Below are 24,539 nucleotides of genomic sequence, written 5' to 3'. Positions count from 1 at the left end.
CTAGAGAGCTATTACTGAAGTTAAATGCCTTGTGCTATTTAGAACTTCCTCAGAGGAAAAAAACTGTTAAAATAAAGAATGGACATTTTCTAAGCTACGGTTTTGATGTTTTTTTTTTTAATTTTCAGCCACTTTATTGACGTGATATGGTTTTCATAAGGAATAGTAGTCTTCCTACTCTCACAGCAAGCCTGAGTTTAGCATGCTCTCTTGTCATGTCAGATGATAGACAACAAAATGGCTAGATACATAACACATGGTTAGTAATGTGACAATCTTCTGACTTTATTCTAGCTTTGTACAATGGCTCACACTCAATATTGGATTGGACAGTGAATCTTTCCTGGACGTTACTGAAAACTCTGAGGCTGAAGAACAGGCAGCAGGTGAACAGTCATCTCAAAGGACTGTGTGGATACATCTTTCTCTATGGCTTTCAGGGCTTTTTCATGCAACTGTCACCCATGCCCATCTGTTTTCTCTTGCATTAAGCTATGTTTTTATAGTATTTCTTTACCCCTTTTTAATTATTCAACATTTTTTATGCTGACACTGCTTTGTTTCGAATTTATCTCCCCTCATACCTTTTTTTTTTTTTAATTTATTTCCTTTTAGAGAGGAGAGGAAGGGAGAGACAGACAGATACATTGATCTATTCCTGTGCATGCCCGGACCCGGGATCAAACTGCAACCTTTGCTTATTGGGATGATGTTCTAACTAAACGAGTTCTCCAGCCCAAGCAAAATTTACCCACTTTTAGAAAGTCCACTCTTCCTGATATTAGAATCTCCCTCAACTATCAAACCTGGAGGTTCTGGGGTTATTCAATTAAGAGTGTCACAGCTTGACCAGATGGTGGCGCAGCCTGACAGGTGGTAAAGCGCCACCCTGGGACGCTGAGGATCCAGGTTCGAGACCCCAAGGTCACCGGCATGAGCCCAGGTTCACCAGCTTGAACATGGAATCACATGAGAAAGCAATCAATGAATAACTCGTGCCACAACTACGAGCTGATGTTGCTCATCTCTCTCCCTGTCTCTTTCTCAAAACATATAAAAAGTGACATATACTTTAGTCACATGATGACTCTCCAACTGCAACCTGAAAATATAAAACTCTTAACCATATCCAGTGTCTACAATAATTTTTCCTAAGTGGTGCCTAAAAGTTTACACTTCGTTAGAGGTTTTAAATTGATAATAGTACACAAGAACTTCCTCACTACACTAACATTTTCATCATTTGCTGAATAACAATGAGCTTCCAATCCATAGTCAAGAGCTGGCAATCCTGTTGGTTAAGATATAACACATCAGCCTGACCTGTGGTGGCGCAGTGGATAAAGCGTTGACCTGGAAATGCTGAGGTCGCCGGTTCGAAACCCTGGGCTTGCCTGGTCAAGGCACATATGGGAGTTGATGCTTCCTGCTCCTCCCCCCCTTTTCTCTCCTCTCTCTCCCTCTCTCTCTCCTCTCTAAAAATGAATAAATAAATAAAAAAAAGATATAACACATCATTTGGGTGGTGGGAATGCAGCATAATCAAATGTCAAAGTAACCTAGAGATGTTTTCTCTGAACATATGTACCCTGATTTATCAGTGTCACCCTATTAAAAATAAAAAAAATTTTAAAAAGATATAACACATTATGAAACTTAAACTGACAAAGATTACATGAGCAATATTTCCAAAAGTATATTAGATGTAGAATGAAGCAAAGAACTAATCAAAAAGTAAAAAAGCTTCACAGAATTGAGACTTTTCAGTTAGCATATGAAATATGAATAGGATTTGCACAAAGAGATAAGATAAAGAATTTCTGAGGCAGTTCAGCAAGAGCTAAACCAAAAAAGCAATAGCCCTGGCGTGGGAGCTCAGCCGGTTAGGGCAGAACCGCACCTGCTGTGGCAAGGCTGTGGGTTGGCTGTGTGTATCCCACCAAGGGCACAGACAAGAATCGACCATTGAGTGCATAGATGAGTAGAAGAAATCGATGCTTTTTGTGCTAAATCTTCCTTCTCTCCTCTGAATGGGATATACCGTATTTCCCCATGTATAAGACGCACCACTTTTCAAAAAATTTGGTCTAAAAGCTAGGTGAGTCTTATACAGTGGTTGTGGTATTTCAAATGCCATGGATGGAACTGAGGACGAGGCAATATATGAAGACAGTGATTCATCATCAGACACAGATGAGGACAAGCTAATGGATGGGAGTATTGACAATGATGAGTTGTATGAATTTTATGATGAATAAAACTTGAGCTCAATAACTTTGTCATACATTATTTTTTTCAAATTTCAGGCCCCCAAATTAAGGTATGTCTTATACGTGGGGAAATACAGTAGGTAGAGTAAATTAGAGGAATATATTCCAAGGCTCTCTAATAGTTTCTGGGATGATTAATCTTCATGAAAATAACCTCACAGAATTTTCCAGCCCATGTTCCAGTTCTTACAACAGGAAACTGAATAAATGTAATTGGCATACACATCAACCAGCTGAGTAAACTTGTTTTTTCCTGGCTGTCAGTTGGTGTATTAGTGCCTGTATACAGTTTTCCTCCTGCAGCAGAAATTACTGTATTTAAGGCTTTGCAAATTCCTGTTAAGTCTGGGCATGCTCAGGTCCTACCACTAATTTGCTCGGACTACATTTTCCTTTTATCTAATGAAATAAGCAATGAATTTATCGCCTTTCCTAGAACTTTTATTTATTTATTTTTTATTTATTTATTTTTTTTTTCATTTTTCTGAAGCTGGAAACAGGGAGAGACATGTCTGTCAGACAGACTCCCGCATGCGCCCGACCGGGATCCGCCCAGCACGCCCACCAGGGGCGACGCTCTGCCCATCCTGGGCGTCGCCATGTTGCGACCAGAGCCACTCTAGCGCCTGAGGCAGAGGCCACAGAGCCATGCCCAGCGCCCGGGCCATCTTTGCTCCAAAGGAGCCTTGGCTGCGGGAGGGGAAGAGAGAGACAGAGAGGAAAGCGCGGCGGAGGGGTGGAGAAGCAAATGGGCGCTTCTCCTATGTGCCCTGGCCGGGAATCGAACCCGGGTCCTCCGCACGCTAGGCCGACGCTCTACCGCTGAGCCAACCGGCCAGGGCTCCTAGAACTTTTAGTGTTCTACCATTCCCCTCACTCTGTTTGAAGCCTGCCATGTCCTGCTCTCCATAGTCCTTGACTTTCATTCAAAACGGCATAACTATTTGCTCAAAGAGAAAAAAATCTTATTGCAAAACAAAACAACTTTTCACAGTAAGCAATGTTAGCACATTCTGAATCTTTTCTATGACTTAATCATTAAGTCTTAATTTATGGGAGGTTTCTTCTGAAGGCTTCAAGGTAATCCACAGAAGATTCTTTAAGACCGGACGGTCCTGGCTTTGGGCAGTTTGCCAAAGACAATTGCGTGAGCTCGGTAACATTCAATGGCTACAGCATCCTCACCCAGGCATAAGACCAGGGCATAACGGGTTTCAGTCACATCAGCGAGGCTGGCCAGTAATGACTCCAGGGTTCAATGTCCTTAAGCGGCCCACGTGTGATCTTCTCCACTTCTTGGGCCAGGGGCACTGGCCCACGGAGCGCCAGGCACCGTGTTCCCGTGGATATCCTCATATGACCTAGCGGGCGCCCAACCAAACGCTCCTTGCCGACGCGGTGGCGGCCTCGGACTCCGCCGGCTCCCCGAAGGCTGCCCAGCTCCGCGTGGCACGCAGCTAGCCCCCTGGGGCGTCCGGCGGCACCCCGCGTCACAGCCCCTCCAGTCCCGGTCGCTGTCCCAACTTTCGCGGTGCGGAGAGCCCGGAGGAGGGAGGGGCGCAGGCCCGGGGACACCGCCTCCATCGGCACGCCGGGGAGAGACCCCCCCCTCCCACAGGGGATCCACAGCGCAGGAGCCTGCGGGCCACCCCCCGCCCCGGCCCCCAGGGCACGTCCCGCAGAGGCGGCCCTGCGGCCCTCTCGCGAGAGAGCGCGGCGGCACCTCCTCCCTCCCAGCAATCTCTCTCTCTTTCCCCGCCCCCGGGCTGCTCGCGCGGCTCCGGAGGGAGGTGGACTTGGACGTGGCGGGGCCGGGCCGGCCGCGGTGCCAGGCCGGGGGCGCTCCGCTCGGCTCTCAGCAGGCTGGCCCCCCTCGCCGCAGTCAACCCCCGACAGGCCCCGGGCCCTTCCAGGTAGACAGGCGCCGGCCGGGCCTGGGGACCAGCGAGGCTGGGCGGGACACGCCTCACCTGCGCGGCGGGGCGGGAGTGCGCATGCGCGCTGCCGGCCTGGGGCGGGGGGGTGGGGGCTCCGGCGACGTAGCGCAGCGGGTCCCGCGGCTGGCGCGCTCGCCGGGTCGCGGTGGCGTAATTTCCCAGCCGGTCTGTTCTCCTTCCCTCCGCCTCAGTTTGGGGCGGGCCAGGAGAATGGCTTCGGAAATGGAGTCGTCGCTGGAGGCGAGCTTCTCGTCCAGCGGAGCGCTGTCCGGGGCCTCAGTGTTTCTGCCGCCGGCACGCTCCCGCATCTTCAAGATAATCGTGATCGGTGACTCCAACGTGGGGAAAACGTGCCTGACCTACCGCTTCTGCGCCAGCCGCTTCCCCGACCGCACCGAGGCTACTATCGGGGTGGATTTCCGAGAACGAGCAGTGGAGATTGACGGGGAGCGCATCAAGGTCAGCCGACGGGGCGCTGTCAGCGTGGGAGGGCGCCCCGGAATGATACGCGCTCCAGCCCAGCCGCGGGTTAAACGCTTGCCCCGTGCAAGATGCACACTCCATCTTCTCTTGCAAAAGTGGAGAATTGGAGTTGTGGATCGGAAGGATTTGTATCTTTAGAAGCAAACTTCTAAGGCAGTTCTCCAACTTGAATGTTATGCTACCAAGGATCTTGTTTTATTTTTATTTTACTTTTAAAAGCAGATTCTGATTTGATAAGGCCCCAGGTGATGCAGATGCAGCTGGTCCGTGGACCACACTGTGGGTCGTCAGAGTGTAGGGGGCATCAACGGATTCATTGTCAGTGTCTCGAGTGCTGGGAGCTATAAACTAAGGCCAAAGGAATGTCTCAAGCATGGAAAATTCATTTAACACCTATTTATTAAGCAGTCATCTGAGCACTGCCTGAGGAGTTGTGGCCGTAAAGCCTTGTTGCCTCTGAGGAAGTGCTTTGCTTCAGTTTTGCTACCATAGTTTGTGTGGCATTGAGTTGTTTAGATCTGTTTTCTTGCAGAAGCCTTGTGTACGTGACAGTTGTTGGCGCCCCCCTCTTCCAATTCTTCTTCAATTCTCTTTTTAAACGTTTCTTTATTGATTTTAGCGAGAGAGGAAGAGAGAAAGAGCGATAGGAATATCAATCAGCCTGTTCGTGTATGTGCCCTAAAGGGACCAGGGACTGAACCGGCAATCTCTGCGCTTCCGGATGATGCTCCAACCAAACGAGCTGTTGTGCCAGGGCTCTTCTTTAATTCTTATTGGTGGTTCCTGAATCTAGTAACACAGTAATAGTGGAGAAAGTAGTAAGGTCAAGGTCAAGGCGGGGGTTCTGAGAAGTTGGAATGGGGCATTGGAGAAAGGACTAGTGACAGGCAGGAGGCCCCTCATGGTGTAAGCCCTCACCACACTTCATTTCAGGCACCCACCAACTACTCAGCGGTCCAATACACCCCTTGAAACATGGGGATCCCAGAAACTGCCTTGCCTTCTTTATACTACGTTTTCTTTTTTGCTTTAAATTAGAATTTTCATCTTTACCTTGGTCCCTGGTGGGGGGAAATAGGTTCACTACTTCATTCCTACCCTCACATTCTTTTTTATTTTTTTAAAGATTTTATTTATTCATTTTAGAGAGGAGAGAGAGAGAGAAGGGAGGAAGGAGCAGGAAGCATCAACTCCCATATGTGCCTTGACCAGGCAAGCCCAGGGTTTCGAACCGGCGACCTCAGCATTCCAGATCCACGCTTTACCCACTGCGCCACCACAGGTCAGGCGAGACTTAGCAGTTTTAACACTGAACACCCCAAATCCCTGGAACCCCTTCAGTCTCAGGCAGACTGGGATAGTTGGTTATTCTACTCCTTAGGCGGGTTCTTTCATCTTTCAGAGTCTACTTTCTCTTCTGAAACATTGGGATAATAGTACTGTATCATGCTGGTGTGAGGACATGTGTGATGAAGACATATGTGAACCACCAGTTCACGGTTGGTAATCTTACGAAGAGTTGTCAGGTTCTTCCCTGGTGGCTTCTCATCATTCTTCTTTGGTGTCATCAGTTCTGTGGCTGCATGTCCAGAGTCAGGCAGACAGCTGAAGAGAAATTGCCCCCAAATGGGAGCAGGATATTTTTTAAAAATAAGTAGAGGGAAGGGAGACAGGGGAGGAGTTTAGATTTGATGGCTGTTTCCTGCGGCTGCATTGCCATTTGTACTTTAAGATCACAGATGAATCAGATACAAGTTTAAGAGATACTTTATTTTTTTAACAATTTTTTTTTTCCACGGAGACAGAGAGTCAGAGACAGGGACAGACAGACAGGAACGGAGAGAGATGAGAAGCATCAATCATTAGTTTTTCGTTGAGCCTTGCGACACCTTAGTTCATTGATTGCTTTCTCATATGTGCCTTGACAGCGGGCCTTCAGCAGACCGAGTGACCCCTTGCTCAAGCCAGCGATCTTGGGTCCAAGCTGGTGAGCTTTTGCTCAAACCAGATGAGCCGGCTCTCAAGCTGGCGACCTCGGGGTCTTGAACCTGCGTCCTCGGCATCCCAGTCTGACGCTCTACCCACTGTGCCACCGCCTGGTCAGGCAAGAGATACTTATTGAAAAAAATTGTCCAGGGTATAAAGTTGAATACTTGACTGGGATAAATGCTGGCGGTGATAAGTAAACGAAGACGCCTGGTGTGCTGAATCTGGGAGCACAGAATGGATCCTCTGGTTGAGGAGAAAGAGAGGCGTTTTTTGGGGAATTATTCCTGCTGAGCTTCAACCTTATCTGTTACTGTAATAGGGAGCTGGACACTGAGTTTCTTTCTCTTCTTTCTAAGGCCTTAATCATTGACTTGTATCTCCAACTGTAAGACTGAGAGAGGTTTTTATTGTGGTTGAAAAGACTACAGAAATGTTCTGAGAATTCTGTTGTAGAAGAAGGTATGGCTATATCAGACACTTTTTGAAAAAACTTAATATTTATACTGGGTTTTTTAAAAATTCTCAGTGACATAGAAGAACTTTATTCCATGTACTGTGTCTGCTGCTTTTTTGTTAACCTGTAGTATATCTAAAATGCTGCTGTGTATACCACATTGATATTTTCTCTTTGGACAATTATCAGCCTCTTCTGAAATGACATTTCTTCTAATTTCATCTTAAAGTGAAAGCTAGAAAGCTCTATATTACTTTATTAATAAAATGATGCTCTAGTGTTTATTTTGTTTGATAGGAATGAGACATTGTGTTAAATGTTTTTAATTGTGGACGGGGGCATTTTCAGAGAGCAGGGCATGTTTTAGAGCAGTGCCCCTTCAGGAAATGTAATAATGCCTGTATTTGTTCATCTGTTCCTGAGGACTGCATTGTCTCGTGAAAAGAGGAAAAGTAGCAGTAATTGAGGATGAAGCCAGGGTGAAACTCACCTGGCCCCTGACCTGTCTTCCTTGTGCCTTCTCTCCTTTAGTAGCAGTCTCCTGACTCTAGCTGTCACTTCTGTGAAGATAACTTTCACATCTTTGGTTGGCCCAGACTTCTGTCCTGCATCATTCTGCATTTCTTACTGTCTTCTAGAAGTGACTATTTGGATAGTCACTGCTTTGTCTCAAATGTCTGAAGGAGGTCATCATTTCTCAGAAATCACCTTTTCCTGTTTGTCCTCAGCATCATCCAGGGGAGAAGGTGGTCCCTGCTAATGAATAGGGGTTTCCTTTGGGAGTGATGGAATCTTCTGGAATCAGATAATGAGAGAGTATATATTTTAAAAGGTTAAAGCCTACGGTATGTGCATTACAGTGTTGTTTTTTAATTAAAAAAATCCACTTCTAACTGCATCTTTAACATTTTGAAAGATATTTTGGGAATAATTTAGATGACTGATATAAAAGCTGTCCAATGAAATGAGAGCTGATTTTTTTTTTTTTTTTTTTTTTTTTTTTTTGTATTTTTCTGAAGCTGGAAATGGGGAGAGACAGTCAGACAGACTCCCGCATGCGCCCGACCGACCGGGATCCACCCGGCACGCCCACCAGGGGGCGACGGGTGTCGCTCTGTTGCGACCAGAGCCACTCTAGCACCTGGGGCAGAGGCCAAGGAGCCATCCCCAGCGCCCGGTCCATCTTTGCTCCAATGGAGCCTCGGCTGGGCTTCGGGAGGGGAAGAGAGAGACAGAGAGGAAGGAGGGGGGGCGGTGGAGAAGCAGATGGGCGCTTCTCCTGTGTGCCCTGGCCGGGAATTGAACCCGGAACTTCTGCAGCCAGGCCGACGCTCTACCACTGAGCCACCCGCCCAGGGCCGAGAGCAGATCTTTTTAATAACATTTCAGGTAGCTCAGGTATTCAGAAGTGATTTCATCAATGAAGAATGAGTTATAATGTTTTAAGCACAGTCTATTTATAGGCTAAAACACACACACACACACACACACACACACACGAATCTGACCAGTAGTGACAGTTGATAGTGTCCACTTGAAATGCTGAGGTCTCCAGTTCAAAACACTGATGTCACTGGCTTGGGTGTGGGATCACAGACATGACCCTATGGTTTCTGGCTTGAGCCCAAGGTCTCTGGCTTGAGCTAGGGGTTACTGACTCAGCTTAAGCCCCCCCTTCAATGCCCGTATGAGAAGCAATCAATGCACAACTAAAGTTAAGCAAGTTGTGCTACGAGTTGATGCTTCTCCCTCTCCTCTCTCTAAAATCAATAAATTAAAAAAATAAGAAATATACCAAAATATTAACAATAATCGTCTTTAAGGCCATTTTGCCCTTATTTCTACTTTTCTGTTTTCCATGTATCTCTTTCATAAAAACTAAATAAAAAAAAATTATACAGAATTTAGACCTGCCTCAAAGAACTGTTGGAAGTCCTTAATAAGTGTAAATAGTAATGAAGAGGATGGTTATCCCTAAGAAAAAAATTTGTTCTGTTTTGGGATGAGATTGACTCAGTCACACTCCTCTTCCCGTCAGTCCTGCTCCACACTGTATTTTAATCACATCAAGACTTCCGGCAAACTAGAAGTATGAAATAACCTCATACTTTATTCAGGGCTGTGGTGTAATTCCTAAGTTAATGAGGCATTTACTGAGGACAGTTTAAAATATCTCCTCAGTTTTCTGTTTTTTTCTGTATTGCTCAGTTTGAGAAGTCACCAGTTTAGGTTTCCAGTCCATACTTTGGATATCTATAAATTGTACAAGTCTTTCAGTTAAAAGTTATTTATTTTTTTAAAGATTTTTATTCATTTTAGAGAGGAGAGAGAGAGACAGAGACAGCGAAGGGAAAGAGAATGGGGGAGGGACAGGAAGCATCAACTCCATATGTGCCCTGACCAGGGAAGCCCAGGGTTTTGAACCGGCGACCTCAGTGTTCCAGGTCGATGCTTTATTCACTGCGCCACCACAGGTCAGGCCCACTTAAAAGTCATTTAAGCAAACCTGCCTCTATATTCTACTGTGAACAGTACACCCTCATCATTCAACTCTTTTTTTTTTTTTTTTAGGAAATAAAGGCAGGATAATTCAGTGTTTTAAGATAATAGCACATGACTTATAATTATCCTCAAGCCCCCCATATTTTGACTAGCTGATACTATAATAGTTTTGTTGGTAGAGATATTTATATTTAGAATAAAGTTATTTTCTACACTTTTAAAACTTCCAAGGGGCCTGAGTTTCATAGAATGTATATATTTCTTGGTTTGGGGGCTAGACCTCATATCTCTCAGCATCTGTCTTAAGTCTACTATTTTAAATTAGACTTGTGAAAGGTAAACAAAGGCATATAGTAACCAAATTTATAGCAATTAGACACTTATGTTTGTTAAAAGCTGAAGTAGTTTCTCTTGATATTTTGAAGACATTTTTTGAGGCATAATTTCATCCAGACAGATCTGATTTACTGAGATTAAATGCTAAATTGACATATTTGTTCTGATACTTAATATCATGAAGTGTGGATCCCATGAGTAACACTGAGAAGGCATTATGGAAGGGAACAAAGTAATTAATATAAGTGAAGAAGTACTAAAGACCATGCAAAGGTGATTCCAGTTTTCAGTGTGAATACTGGGGAAAGAAACTTTCAGTTTTCCTCTTTATTTATCTTTTTTCATTTTCAGATCCAGCTGTGGGACACAGCAGGACAAGAACGGTTCAGAAAGAGCATGGTACAACACTACTACAGAAACGTTCATGCTGTTGTCTTCGTGTATGACATGACCAACATGGCTAGTTTTCATAGCCTGCCATCTTGGATAGAAGAATGCAAACAGCATTTGCTGGCCAATGATATACCACGGATTCTCGTTGGAAATAAATGTGACTTAAGAAGTGCCATTCAGGTACCTACAGACTTGGCACAAAAGTTTGCTGATATGCACAGTATGCCTTTGTTTGAAACCTCTGCTAAAAATCCCAATGATAATGACCACGTGGAAGCTATATTTATGACCTTGGCTCATAAGCTTAAGAGCCACAAACCATTAATGCTTAGTCAACCCCCTGATAACGGAATTACCCTGAAGCCTGAACCAAAGCCTGCAATGACGTGCTGGTGCTAAGTCTTTATTTTACTGTTTAATTTTGCCTAAAGAAATACTTTTGAAGTATGACAGTGATAGTCATAAGATTTAATCTCAGATATAACGGATCATTCTGATACTTTGCTGTTTATCATTGTCATGCTCACTTTTCTGTTTTGTCTTTATGTAATCAAGTTTGTCACTGTGACAACACAAGAAAAAAGTTGGTTTTCAGGTGAGGCTGCAAATGAAGCAAAGGAAGGAGGATCAGCACATCTTTCCATTCCAGCCCAGTGAAGGAGGCTGCGAATGAGAGCATGCTGGAGCTTCTAGAGTCAGGACTGTTCAGTCTTATGTTCCTGGGATTGAAAAAAAAATATTAAGGGTTTAGCACACACCTAATTGTATAGAGCCTTTGGATAGCAAATGTTCTCAGTAGGATAAAAACTTGTATTTGCTTTTAAGTAAGAGGATGGAGATAGTCAGACTCCCGCATGTGCCCCGATTGGGGTCCACCCAGTAGCCCCGTCTGAGGCCGATGCTCGAATCAGCGGAGCTATTTTTAGTGCCTGAGGTTGATGCGCTAGGACCAACCAAATCATCCTCAGAGGGCCCAGGGCAATGCTGAAACCACTTGAGACACTGTGGAGGGGAGATGAGAGAGGAGGGGAAGGGGAGAGAAGCAGATAGTCACTTCCCTTGTGTAGCCTGACTGGGAACTGAACCTGGGAGGGACAGCCATATGCCGGGCTGATGCTCTATCCACTGAGCCCACTGGCTGGGGCCATTTGGCTTTATATTATGAATCGGCTTAATTGCATCATGATTGGTACATTTTAGAGCCAAGACTTTTTAGTTCCAGTGGGAGGAGAAGGCATAGACTGTTTTCTGGATCTCAGTCCATAAGGAATAACTTTTCCAACATTCTAAATGCTTGATTTTTCTAGTCAATTTCAATGAGTTCCACAAAAGTCGTTATTTTAAAAAGTAATTTGGATTGTTTTCTTACTAAATTCTATTAAAATCTGCAAAAATAACCCAAATTTTAGGCAAATAAAGTGACATAATAAGTGCTTTTTATTTCATGGTATCTTTAAACAGTGAAAAACAAATCGAAAGTGTATGAGGGTTGAGACTTGGAGAAAGTAGGTAAACATGGTTCCTGGCTCTCACAGGAGAGTTCCTCTTTGCTTGTAGTGACTTTAAGGTGTGTGTCTGGCATGGTATCTCTTGCTCTTCCCCACTCCCAGTCAACTTAATGACTAAAGGCTGAATTAACAAAGCATCTTCCATTTGGATATTGTAGCTCTGAGGATATACCTCTAATTGCTGTGAGTATTTCTGTAATTGTATTGTCTTACAGTACATCGGTTTTTAAAATCTTTAAATTTTATGGCCATAACATGCTATTCCTTCTCATTATGAAAAAAGTTAGATATTGAAAAAAATCTTATCTATCTCTCAGTGGTAGAAAGGATATTTAAGACATTTTTTACCCTAAATATTTTTATTTTGAATTTAAGGTTTTGCACATTAAAAAAATAGTAAGCTTGCGTATGAAACTATTACATGAATGGAATGTAAGCCATGAACTTGAACTGTAATGTACACATTGATGAATGCTGATAGACTGCTGCCCTTGATAATTTTAGAGGAAGTTAATTAAGCCAAAAGATGGATTTTACTTGGAATATTTTTGAAATGTGGGAAACGTTAAATATGTATCTAATCTACTTTAGGATTTTTGTTTTATCATCTTGGTGGTCCTAACCAGATAATTTAATTATAAAATGAGATAATTCTATTAAGTAAACTAACTAAAGATAATTATTGAAAGTAATCATTCAGTTTTAAATATTAGAGCTTTTAAGGAAAAACAAGTTGGCTTTGTGTTTCAAGAGATGAATTCATTTTTCTTATGCTAGAATTAAAAATGATTTGACTTGAAATTACTGTTGATTTGTAACTTTTTATAGTGGAACAATGACAGCTGTAATCCTGATGGGCATAATAGCAAAATAGTTTTTAAAGAAGGGAATCTGTTTTCTTGCTTTTCATGACGTTTTCTAGAGTAGGGGAAGAAGTTTACAGTTACTTTTTCAGTGCTGTTACTACAGTATTTAAAAAGGAATTTCACTTTATTTCTTTTTGTAAGAACTTACTAGTAAGTATGCTTTACAATTCTGTGAAAGGACTTATTTTTTCACTTTAATATTTATTAAATACATTTGTATCTCATTTGTAATGATTCATTAATATTTTTCTCTATGTTTTATTTTTTATTTTATTTTATTTTTTTCTTTTTTAAGGGCATCCCAGTAGGGTTACAAAGAGTGGCCTCTTCATTCCCCAGTGCCCTGGGTTGGGACAATCATTTGCCAAGTCAAAGTTGGCCCACTGAGGGGCTCCACATGGGGGCCGACTTGCAACCCATCAACAGGCAAATACGGGGAGCAAACCTCTGGCATGCCCCCACCCTGTTCCAAACTGACCAAACACCTCTGGTTCTTTAAAAAGTGCTCTGCTTGTCTCAAGGTTTCCTATAGTGTGGGTGTGACTGCCCACCCAGGGTCCCACAGGCCCAGAAAGTTCCATCAGCGTAGTGGTTCTCAGCCAGGGATGCACGACACACCTGCCCAAGGACTGCTAAAGAGCCCCCCGCCCAGACCTACATACAGAACACCATCCCTCTCCTGGTCAATCCCACTGTGCCCGAGCTTGCCATGTGCGTCCACACCCACACCCCTCAGTCCTCAGGTCGACCTGATCTTACACAAGAAAAGCAAAACCAAAGTGCTGAGGGGCTCTCGCCCGGGGTTCCCGACTGGAAGCCCAAACACAGGTCTGACCGCCAGTGCCCACGGGATCAAAATGCCAGCTGGCCGGGAGCTGTAAGGACTGTCAGGCTACAAACCATTCTTAGTGCCCACTGTTCTGAGCACTGAGCGTAGAAATAGCCACTTCCTCTTTGCCCTGAGGTCACAGGCGCAGCACGGGGCAGCTGCGTCCGTGGTGCTGGCAGACCCAGCATTGCAGGGCATAAATGTTTTATTTTTTAAAAGAACATACATGTTAGTTGAATGGTGATAAAGCATTTAGATATTTTCTAAGATGTTTATAAAATACTTCATCAGCTATTGAGAAATCACTTCCAGAATTGTGGCTATCAGGGAACAGTTCATTTTTAAAGCACAAATCACACGTTTTGTAACTCTGGTGTGAATTTATTTTAACTGTGACATTAATTGAAAACATCAGATATGTTTTGGAGAGGTCTTAATTTGAGAACACCAAAGGAAGCGAATCCACAATCTTAATGTCGTCAGCTTTTTTTTTTTTTTTTTTTTTTTTTTCTGAAGCTGGAAACGGGGAGAGACAGTCAGACAGACTCCCGCATGCGCCCGACCGGGATCCACCCGGCACGCCCACCAGGGGCAACGCTCTGCCCACCAGGGGGCGATGTTCTGCCCCCCCCTCCGGGGCGTCGCTCTGCCACGACCAGAGCCTGGGGCAGAGGCCAAGGAGCCATCCCCAGCGCCCGGGCCATCTTTGCTCCAATGGAGCCTCGGCTGCGGGAGGGGAAGAGAGAGACAGAGAGGAAGGAGGGGGGAGGGTGGAGAAGCAAATGAGCGCCTCTCCTATTTGCCCTGGCCGGGAATCGAACCCTGGTCCCCCGCACACCAGGCCGACGCTCTACCGCTGAGCCAGTCGGCCAGGGCCAATGTCGTCAGCTATTAATGACAGCGCTTTATTGACAGTACACTGCTGTTTCCTCATGAAACCGAAACTAAGTTTTGTTGTGGAATAATGTCCGTGTAACCTTTCCTTCACAAAGTTCAATAAACACTCTTTGCCATAAAGAAGTTGTGTTTCGCTGTGTGCCATTCGGAAGTTTCTGTTATCTCATGGCAGAAAAAGACTTATCCAACTGAAAGATGTGCTAGACGTTTTTTCTTTCGCAAAATGACTTGATTCAAATTGTTTACCATTTCTGTAATGACAGGTGTCTGGAATGTATTTCATACTAAGGAATATGCTACTTTTAGGAGTTTTAGAAAACCAAACACTGTCTCTTTCTTTATATGTTTGGAAAAGTTTCCATTTGATAGGCTTTGTTTCTAAAGTCTGTGTCACCTCTAGAAATGTTCCTATCTGAGCATTTTAAAAGTTAAATTTTCCATTGTGTTTAAACATTTTTCAGTCTAAGACTTAACACTAGAGTTTAGATCCGTTTGTTAAGATGTAAATACAAGATCCAGTTAGTCATAGGAACGAATTAGGGACATGGGACTCTAGCAAATTAATTCTAGTAACAACTTTCGTGTAGCTGGTAGGTGGGACTGAAAACTCGTTTGTTTTTTTTTGTTTAATGAGCCCAATTGATGATGATGTTCTCTTTGAACCCAAGGATCGTTATAAGGTCTTTTTCCCCCTTTAACTCTGACAGTCATTAAATGCAAGTATCAGCATATACTAGATTTAGAAACAGATCGTGAAGTGTTAAATCAAGATTTTCAAAATAATGAAGCATATTGAATCCCACCACTTCCACTTCATTCCTCCCTAGAATATCACCGTGGGAGGGGGAACTACTTTCATTAGTTCTACTTCTAGGAGCCTTGATTGCATATCAGTCTTCACATCTTTGCAGCATCTAGTGTTTGTCATTTATGTCTCCTACACAATTACCCTTTTCCCCAAAGTGTTCGCCATTTGACAATCACTCATATCCTTAAGTGATTCCTCTCGATTCTTTTAACAATTTGGCTCTAAGAGGTTTTAAGAGGAAACTCATTTCTGATGTGATAGTTGAGTCATGCTCTGTGAAAATGAGCAGCCCGTGCTGCTCAGCATGACGCTAGAGCAATATTGCATTGACTTTGCTGAGAACGTGTGTCTTCCCAGAGTTCTGTTCCCTGAAAGTAAAAATGAAGTCACTCTGCTTTTAACTCCTTTGCTAAGCTTAAGGGAAAAAAAAATAGCCATTCTTTATTTAAAAAAGAGAATCTTTTTCTCAATTTTTAAATAGATTTTATTGATTTCTAGAGAGAGGAGAGAGAGAGAGAGAGAGAAAGAGGGGGAAGAGCGGGAAGTATCAACTCATACTAGTTGCTTCCTGTATGTGCCTCGACCGGGCAAGCCCAGGGTTTTGAACCGGTGACCTCAGCATTACAGGTCAACACTTTATTCACTGCGCCACCACAGGCCAGCCATCTTTTTCTCAAGTTAAAATGGTATGCGAGGTCCATCCAGGTCTACTAACTGCATCTCAGTGAGACCTACAAGCCATGTGATGTCTCCCTCACTCTGAGTTTCCTCATCTGCAAAATTGGTTCAGTAATACCTGTCCCCTATTATGTCTTAAGGCAATTATACTGATGCAATTCTCTTAGAAGTGTAAATATTAGGACTTCCTCAATTGACAGTAGTTTCTCCACTTTCTATTGTGTTTTTGTCTTATGGGAGCCATCATCCCTAAATTTCCTACAGCTAGAATCTTTTCGGGGGGGGGTATGAATTGAATTCAAGTTAGATACTCAGGATTTCAGATATCCCCCAAAGCAGAAACAAAACAAAACATAAAGCTACCAAACCTTCCAAATTGTGTGCCCCATCTGGGAGTTTGTGACCAGCACAGAGGCTTGCTGGAGTCACTTTTTTTTTTTTTTTGTGACGGAGACAGGGACAGATAGGGACAGACAGGAAGGGAGAGAGATGAGAAGTATCAGTTCTTTGTTGCAGCATCTTAGTTTCTCATAGATTACTTTTTCACATGTGCCTTGGGGGGGGGGGGCTACAGCAGACCAAGTGACCCCTTGCTCAAGCCAGTGACCTTGGGCTCAAGCTGGTGAGTCTTGCTCAAACCAGATGAGCCTGCGCTCAGCTGGTGACCCCGGGGTTTTGAACCTGGGTCCTCGGCATCCCAGTCCGACTCTCTATCCTGGTCAGGCTTCATTTTATTACTGCTGTCATAAAGCCCGTTCCCCCAGAGCTGACCCACTGACACTGGGCTGCACAGGCAGGGAACTTGTCTCCCTGAGGTGGCTTTTATCTCGTACCCTTTCCTCCCCTCTGAGCCTAAGGACTCCCTTCAGCCTAGGTTTGGGGACTTGGGTACTGGCAGGTGTCTCAGGGAGGCAGAGGTTTGCTTGAAATCCTTGTTTTGGAGGTCACAGGCTAAGTGACCCTCTCCTGTCTCCTGCCCTGGCAGGTGGCTCTCCTTAACCAGTAGGCAGCCCTATACCATGCCTAGGGCCACGGCACTTTCTGAAGACTTATGAAAAAAATGTTTCTTTTTTTCTAAGTGAGAGGAGGGGAGATAGAGGGACAGACTCCCATATATGCCCCACCGGCATCCACCTGGCAACCCCCGTCTGGGACTGATGCTCTGCTTATCTGGGGTCATGCTTGCAACCGAGCTATTTTTAGCACCTCAGGCAGAGGCTCCATGGAGCCATCTTCAGTGCCTGTGCTGATGTGCTTGAACCAATCAAGCCATGCTGCGGGAGGGGAAAAGAGCGAGAGAGAGAGAGAGAGAGAGAGAGAGAGAGAGAGAAGATGGAGGGGGAAGGGTGGAGAAGCAGAACATCGCTTCTCCTGAGTGCCCTGACAGGGAATTGAACTGGGACTTCCACATGCCGGCCCGACACTCTACCACTGAGGGAACCCATCAGGACCACTTATGAAAATTTTGAGACCTGGAGAAAAAAGGGAATTGACCTCCCTCTTCCCATAAACATTTAGTTAAATGTCTAGAAACTAAAAATTATGCTGATGTTATTGATAAAATATTGATATTCATAAAAAACAGTAATTATATTTGAGATCAATTGATAGGCTAGATTATTTCCCTTGAAAAGAACTGTGCTTGCTGAGAACCTAGCTGATTACAAAAAAGATTGTTTACATATGGCTAAATCATTAAAAAATCTTTTTTTTAAGAAAAACAGTACCATAAGTAGACTTTAATCTATTGGATGTGATGTGGAATGAAACCTCCAAAAAAAAAGAGTGCTTGGAAATTTGAGTACAGACTGTGTTCTAGAGCAGTGGTCCCCAACTTTTTTTGGGCCACGGACCGGTTTAATGTCAGAAAATATTTTCACGGACCGGCCTTTAGGGTGGGACGGATAAATGTATCACGTGACCGAGACAAACGTCAAGAGTGAGTCTTAGACAGATGTAACAGAGGGAATCTGGTCATTTTAAAAAAATAAAACATTGTTCAGACTTAAATATAAATAAAACGGAAATAATGTAAGTTATTTATTCTTTCTCTGCGGACCAGTACCAAATGACCCACGGATCAGTACCGGTCTGTGGCCCGGGGGTTGGGGACCACTGCTCTAGAGGGCATTAGGGAATGCTTGTCAATTTCCTTAGGTGTGATGATGGTAGTGAGGTGGGAGAATCTGAGGATTCACCGGGGTATTTAGAGACGAACTGTCCCGATGACTGCATCTGGCTTTCAACGTGTTCTGCAAAATAATAACCATGGTGGGAAGGAGGAGGAACCAGTCTCATTTATTCTGCTCATAGCAGCCTTGATTATGGATAACAGTTTCCACATCTTTGTGGTCAGCATCTTATGATTGCATGTCATTTGTTTCCTACACAATCGTCCCCTTCCCTTAAGCATTTCCCATTTGAAAATCAGCATGTCAGCCACCTGCTTTCAAAAGTTTCTGCAAAACTATAAATTATATGTGTGTGTGTTTATATATACATACAGACAGTCCCAACTTATGAGAGTTGAACTTAGGATTTTTTGACTTTACGATGGTCTGAAAGTGATATGCCCAATAATTTACATAAGGTATTAAAAACCTTTATTATATAATAGACTTTGTGTTAGATGGTTTTACCCAACTGGAGGCTAACGTTCTTAAGGCAGGTTAAGCTAAGCTATGATGGTCGGTAGGTTAGGTGTATTAAATGCATTTTCTACTTAGGAGATTTTTCATTTGCAACGGGTTTATCAGGATATAACCCAGTGGGAAATTGAGGAGCATCTGTAGATACATACTGTATACAGAGGGAGACTAAACGTGGTGAAATGTGAACAAGTGCTTTGAAGAGCCCCAAGGGGATGAATTGGAGTAGTTGGTTGGCATAGAGGAGGCCTGTGAGGAGAGGAAGTAAAGAGAAATGGGAATTTAAATGGACAGTGAGAGCACCTCACCCCAGCATGTGATACTGAGTTTGCAGGAAGCAGGCATCTGACCTGGACTGGCCAGGCTATCTTCACTTCCAAATGTCTTCTCCAAGAGTTCCCAAGGTATCTACAGCCATGGCAATTCGAATAGCTATTGGGTGATGATATAGACAGTATTTTCCGCTACGTTCCTCTCTCAGCCAATCATCATTGCCCCCACCCCCAGCTTTGTTACCAAGTGGGCTCCCCTGATTGCCCGGCCCTGGAAGCCATCCACCCAACATACATGCCTTGTGGTAAGTGCTTGTTATTCCCACTGTGAACTCTTGTTGAGCCTCCCATTTCCCTCTATGAAGAAGTAATCAATAGATGAGATGCATAAGGAAGACCCATTCATTTATTCAGCAGATACTGAAGGGCTGTTTCAGGCACCGTGCAAAGGGCTAAGGAGTATAGCTGTAGCTGAGGCAGACAAAGGCTGAAGTCCAGTGATGTTCATAGTCCAGTGATAAAAGATAACATGTAAACAAATACACCGAACAACTAACTGGATTGGGATAAGGGTTATAACAATGAAACAAATTGAGTGATGAGATAGAGGGTAAATGCAGGGGCATTCTAAGAGAGGATGGTCAGGGAAGGCATCTCTAACACTGACCGGATGAGTTAAAAGCACACGGTGGAGAAAGCAAGGCACGCAGAGAGCTGAGGAGACCCCAGGGCAGAGGAACGAGCAGGTGGAATGGCCTGGAGCAGCTGGGCAAACACACAGGATCCTACTGGGCTGCAGTGAGTGCGGGAGAATGGACTGAATGACACCAGAGAGGCCAATCTCTGAGCCAGGTCATTGTGAATAGTCTGGGTTTTATTCTAATTGCAGGGGAAGGCCATTGAAAGGTTTCAGTAGAGCAATGGAGTGATCTGCTTTGCTATTTTAACATTTATTTATTTATTTATTTATTTATTTATTTATTTACAGAGACAGAGAGAGAGTCAGAGAGAGGGATAGATAGGGACAGTCAGGAATGGAGAGAGATGAGAAGCATCAATCATCAGTTTTTTGTTGTGACACCTTAGTTCATTGGTTGCTTTCTCATATGTGCCTTGACCATGGGCCTTCAGCAGACTGAGTAACCCCTTGCTCGAGCCAGCGACCTTGGATCCAAGCTGGTGAGCTTTGCTCAAACCAGATGAGCCCGCGCTCAAGCTGGTGACCTCGGGGTCTCGAACCTGGGTCCTCTGCATCCCAGTCCGACGCTCTATCCACTGCGCCACCGCTTGGTCAGGCTGCTTTGCTATTTTAAAAGGTTACTCTGGCTGATTCGTGGAAAGTGGATTGGAGAGGGAGAGATGAAGACAGCGTGCCAGCTGAGTCTTTTCTTTTACTCAGCTTTTCCAAAGGCTCCACTCAGGGATGACCTGCCCCCTCCCACTCCTTCTGACAGCTCATTGGCCAGAACTGGGTCTGGTGGCCAGTTTAGCTGCAAGGGATTCTTGGAATGTGTATATGTTATGCACAAGAAGGCAGAGGAGAAAATGGCTTGTGAATGGCTTTTGGGTAGCCAATCCAGTGTCTGGAGTCATCTGTGTTATACCTGAGCCTGTGAAATAGATGGGCAATTTTTATTGGAGTCGTTTATGAAGGGGAAGTGGCAGTGAAGAGCCCAAGACTCGTAGCGTTTGAGTCCTGATCTTTTGACCTTAAACTGCAGATGCTCGTCCCATAACCTTTCATTGTTCTGGGCTCTGTGAAAGACCCTTCCCATCTCACATGTCCTGGGGTGGGTACTGGCGAAGCATTCTTCCAGCTCGTTGTTCAATGTCCAGTGTACCTGAGCAATCGTCACGGCTGAAGGGCACTAGGGGCATGCCAGGTTAGCAGGCCAGACTTTAGAATGGAAAGAAGCCTAGAAATGAGAAGAAAAAGCCCTGGCTGGTAGCTGAGTTGGCTGGAGCATCGTCCCAGTATGCCAAGGTTACAGGTTTGATCTCTGGTTAGGACATAAAAGAAGCAGCAATGAATGCATAAATAAGTGGAACTACAAATTGATCTGTCTCGCTTGCTGTCTCTCATCAATAAAACGATAAAATGAGAAGATAAAAAATAAAATAATAGTGTCTTCGGTTATGCTAGGGAATAGTTTCACCAAACACAGTGGTAAGGCCGTGTACCCCAGGGGATATGGAAGACAGTTCATTGGCATGTGGAAAGGACACATACTCAAATATTGTGTTTGCATGAATATAGATGATGTAGCTTTAGGAATTCAGCATTGCTAATATGTAATGCATGAATCGACACTGGATGCCAGGCAGACTGTGCCTTACACGTTAGGGAATCGGATGCCCTGGTCCCACCGTCTGCACTGGGGAGAGGTTAACAGCAGCACCTCACCTTTACTGTCTCTTCGCTTCCAGTGGATCGTGGCAATATAGGTTCACATGTGCCTGGGAAGTGGGTTTACTAGGAATATGCTCCCACATGGTAAACTATAATTCTTTGTAATAAGACTAGAATCAAAACCAGAATCCTGATCTGGTCACAGGGAATGACGAATGTGACTGTGGGTTGAAGAGCTATGCTTAACACCATCAGAATATTTTCTCCAGGAATAAGAACAAGGGAGTTTTCACTTATATATATAGATGTAACATTTAATGCTACCCAACAGATCTATTTCACAGTAGAGATTAGTTTTCCAATGAGCTCAGGAAATTCAAAGAAAACAATTACTTGGACAGAATTAGGACAGGTAATATTTGCCTCTTTGGCACTTGTTTTTAAATATGTTTATTGTTAATAACTTTCTCTTTTCTCTTGAACTTTTTATTGTGGAGCTTTGGAAACATAAAGATACACAGTATGAGACCGTGAACCCCATGTAGCCATCGCCCGGCTTCAATCACCATGCATACCCTGTCGGTCCGGTTTTATCTACATCCTCCCCACCTCCTGCACTGGGATTTGAAGAAAATTGGCAAACATCCTGATTGTTTTTAAAGATATTTTTTTATCACATCAGGTTCTGCTGGTTTGAGAGCCATTTTTTTTCTTTTTTTCTGACAACTTTAGATCTCTCTGCCCTGCGCTGATCTGAATGAACACGGCTCCCAGACGGCGATTTTTACCATTATTATAAGGCAGGGTACATCCCACTTACTTTTACCTTAATTACTCAGGAGTCTCACCCCGAGCATCACTGCGCTGCACCGTAAAGGAGAAACACCAGGCGTTCAGTGTGCTGCCCAGGGACAGTCCACAGGCAGGGTCTCTGGGAGGGGCCAAGGATCTGCATAGGTCACACGTTCCCAGGGGACTCTGCTCCCTGAAATGGGGACACGGGACATAGGCAGAGACTGTTCAGTTCACAGGTTTCAAGCTATGGTGCAAAAAACTGGAAAAGAGACTTTAGAAAACCAGCCCCATTTTTCTAATGCGTCTCACACACACCCCCTCCCCGCTTGCTGGCTGTCACATCTCGCTGGGGCAGAGGCTCTGAGGCTAGGATCTGACATTCCATAGCCACTGTGTCAAGGGAGCTTTGCAGAGCAAAGTGTGTGAACATCTAAATAGTGACTGGCTGCTCGGAAGCCATCTGTTTTCAGGTTTCTGGCTGTGTCCCCTGTAGCCAGGGTGATGCAAGTCTTTAGATAAGTGGTGTTCCCATTTACACACACACACACACATGCATACGTGCACACACCCAAACACACATGCACGTATACACAAATATACACAGGCATACAGGCATGCACGCACACAAACACACAGGTCGAGTGCTCTATTGTGAATAGCTCTACTATCTAAAAAAAACTTCTAGAAATTTCTCTAGTATCTCCATCCTATTGGGATAAATTAGTTTCCTTTTAGTAGGTATGGGATGGACACAATTCCCCCTCAATGTGTATCCTGCTTACACGGTAAGCTTGAATATAGCTCCACTTTTTATTCCATTTATTATTAATTTATTTAAGATTTCCTTGTTTTGGATGAATTTTTTAAAAAGATTTTAGGAGAGAGAGAGAGAGAGAAGGGGGGAGGAGCAGGAAGTATCAACTCCCATATGTGCCTTGACCAGGCAAGCCCAGGGTTTCAAACTGGGGGCATCAGCCTTCCAGGTCAATGCTTTACCCACTGCGCCACCACAGGTCAGGCCAGGTTTCCTTGTTTTGGAGAAACTGTATTTCTTGGCTGTGGCTGGGAGCTAGATTCCAGAATCTAGAAAACACCAAGGATGCTGCTTGTTGGTGAAGGTATCTACACACTTCCATTCCATTCTGCACAGTTTGTGCATGTGGTTACCTGGAAGGTCACTTCCCCTGGTGATCTGTGTCTCTCTTACCACCCCATTGCCGGCTCATCAAAAAAAAGAAAAAAAGTGATAAGAGAAGTACAAGGTTTGATGAATTTAGGGCTAATGAACTCATAACCTCTGTTTTGCAGAAAACTGTGCTCTAACTAGATGTTTAAGTGCTATGTGGTATAAAAAAGCTTTTGTTTGTTTTAAAAGATAAACAAGCTTTGCTCAATGTAGTTAGCTGTAGGCTCCAAAAGTGCTATTAGCCCTTTTGAAATTTGGGCTTATTTAAACAATAAAAAAGCCCTGGAAATGGTGTCTTCCTTCAGCTACTCAAAGTTCAATTTAGTGAAAGAAATAAGCACCGGCCCAGGGTTCATGTTCGTTTTTAAAATATATTAAGTTATCCATTGGCTAAAAGTTTTTCTCTTATGGCTTCTTTTCGGCAGCAGTATGAGAATAAAAATTCTCACCACAAGAGGGTGCTGGGCCATGGAAAAATGAATGGGTTTTTACAGAATTAGAAATAAAAACAGGAATGCAGGCGACTCAGGGTGAGACCACCACTAGGAATGGTGGTGACAGAACTTGTTTTCCCAGTGATTATTCCATTCTTTTACTTGCTCAGACAAAAATTCAGAGTTGGCTTTGATTCCTTATTTCCCTGTGTATTAAGCGTGTCTTCTTATCCTGAAGCTTGAACATCTGGGGTCCGGCTCAGGCTGACCCTGGGCAACCAATTCCTAGAAATAGCAAACCACTCTTGTCTTTCATGTGCAAAGCAGCCAATCCTGAGCCTTCAAAACAACCAGCTTCTTTATAGGTTCTCTACCCCCCTGGTCCCTCACCCCTGCCGCTGTCACCCCAGAGCCAGGTCCAGACATTAGAGGCGGTCCCTACACCAGAGCCTGCTGAAGTCATTTAAACTAGCCAGTCCTAACCCTGCTTGCCCTGCCTTGCTCTCTCTCCCCCAGGAACCACAGTAAGGTCCTCGCTCACACCTCCCCTCCGCCCTCCGCCTACTGACTGCCCCTGATGTGCTTCCTCGGGCTGTGCCCATGCTTGGTGTGCCCTCTCCTCCTGGGCACTGGAACTATCTTTTCAGTGGCGTTTGTTTCCTGATCTGTTGGGCTCACCATACCTAAAATATAAAACCTACGTTTTATTATTAAAAAATAAATACCTAACCCCACATCTCAGCAGATTTTAGTGTCTCTGCCTTGATGGTACATCCAGAGTTCATCCGCTTCTTGTTGCCACTGCCTCTTTCGCGCCCCCACCATCACGCTGTACTGCCTGTGTCGGCCGGGTCCGCACCCCCACAGCAGTCTGCGCCCCACCTGTGAACACCCAGAGTGATGC

General features: G+C 44.3%; 1 protein-coding gene and 1 non-coding gene across 3 annotated transcripts; one reads left to right on the top strand and one right to left on the bottom strand.

Annotated features, from left to right (window-relative positions):
• The first annotated feature begins 3,118 nt into the window (after positions 1 to 3,118).
• RAB33B (RAB33B, member RAS oncogene family) lies at positions 3,119 to 14,587 on the top strand. Of its 2 annotated transcripts, XM_066233062.1 has the most exons (3): positions 3,119 to 4,183; positions 4,399 to 4,666; positions 10,323 to 14,587. In XM_066233062.1, exons 2-3 carry the CDS (start codon positions 4,418 to 4,420, stop codon positions 10,761 to 10,763), a joined length of 690 nt encoding a protein of 229 aa, XP_066089159.1. In that variant the 5' UTR covers positions 3,119 to 4,183; positions 4,399 to 4,417; the 3' UTR covers positions 10,764 to 14,587. The 2 variants fall into 2 exon arrangements, with proteins under 2 accessions (XP_066089159.1, XP_066089156.1); XM_066233059.1 differs by lacking the exon at positions 3,119 to 4,183 and having other exon boundaries at positions 4,221 to 4,666.
• LOC136321234 (small nucleolar RNA SNORA43) lies at positions 13,621 to 13,756 on the bottom strand. The gene has a single exon (XR_010728511.1). It is a non-coding gene; the product is annotated as a small nucleolar RNA SNORA43 (small nucleolar RNA).
• Positions 14,588 to 24,539: the final 9,952 nt, after the last annotated feature.

Source organism: Saccopteryx bilineata, chromosome 1 (assembly GCF_036850765.1).
Source record: "Saccopteryx bilineata isolate mSacBil1 chromosome 1, mSacBil1_pri_phased_curated, whole genome shotgun sequence".
NCBI lineage: Eukaryota > Metazoa > Chordata > Mammalia > Chiroptera > Emballonuridae > Saccopteryx > Saccopteryx bilineata.
The sequence above is the reverse complement of the archived record's forward strand: the minus strand, read 5'-3'. Positions and strand labels throughout refer to the sequence as shown.

Bases quoted from the DNA above. Each gene is read 5' to 3' on its own strand.
- RAB33B (XM_066233059.1), top strand. From the start codon at position 4,265: ATGCGCGCTGCCGGCCTGGGGCGGGGGGGTGGGGGCTCCGGCGACGTA. The intron at 4,667-10,322 runs GTCAGCCGACGG...TTTCATTTTCAG, and splicing joins TTGACGGGGAGCGCATCAAG to ATCCAGCTGTGGGACACAGC.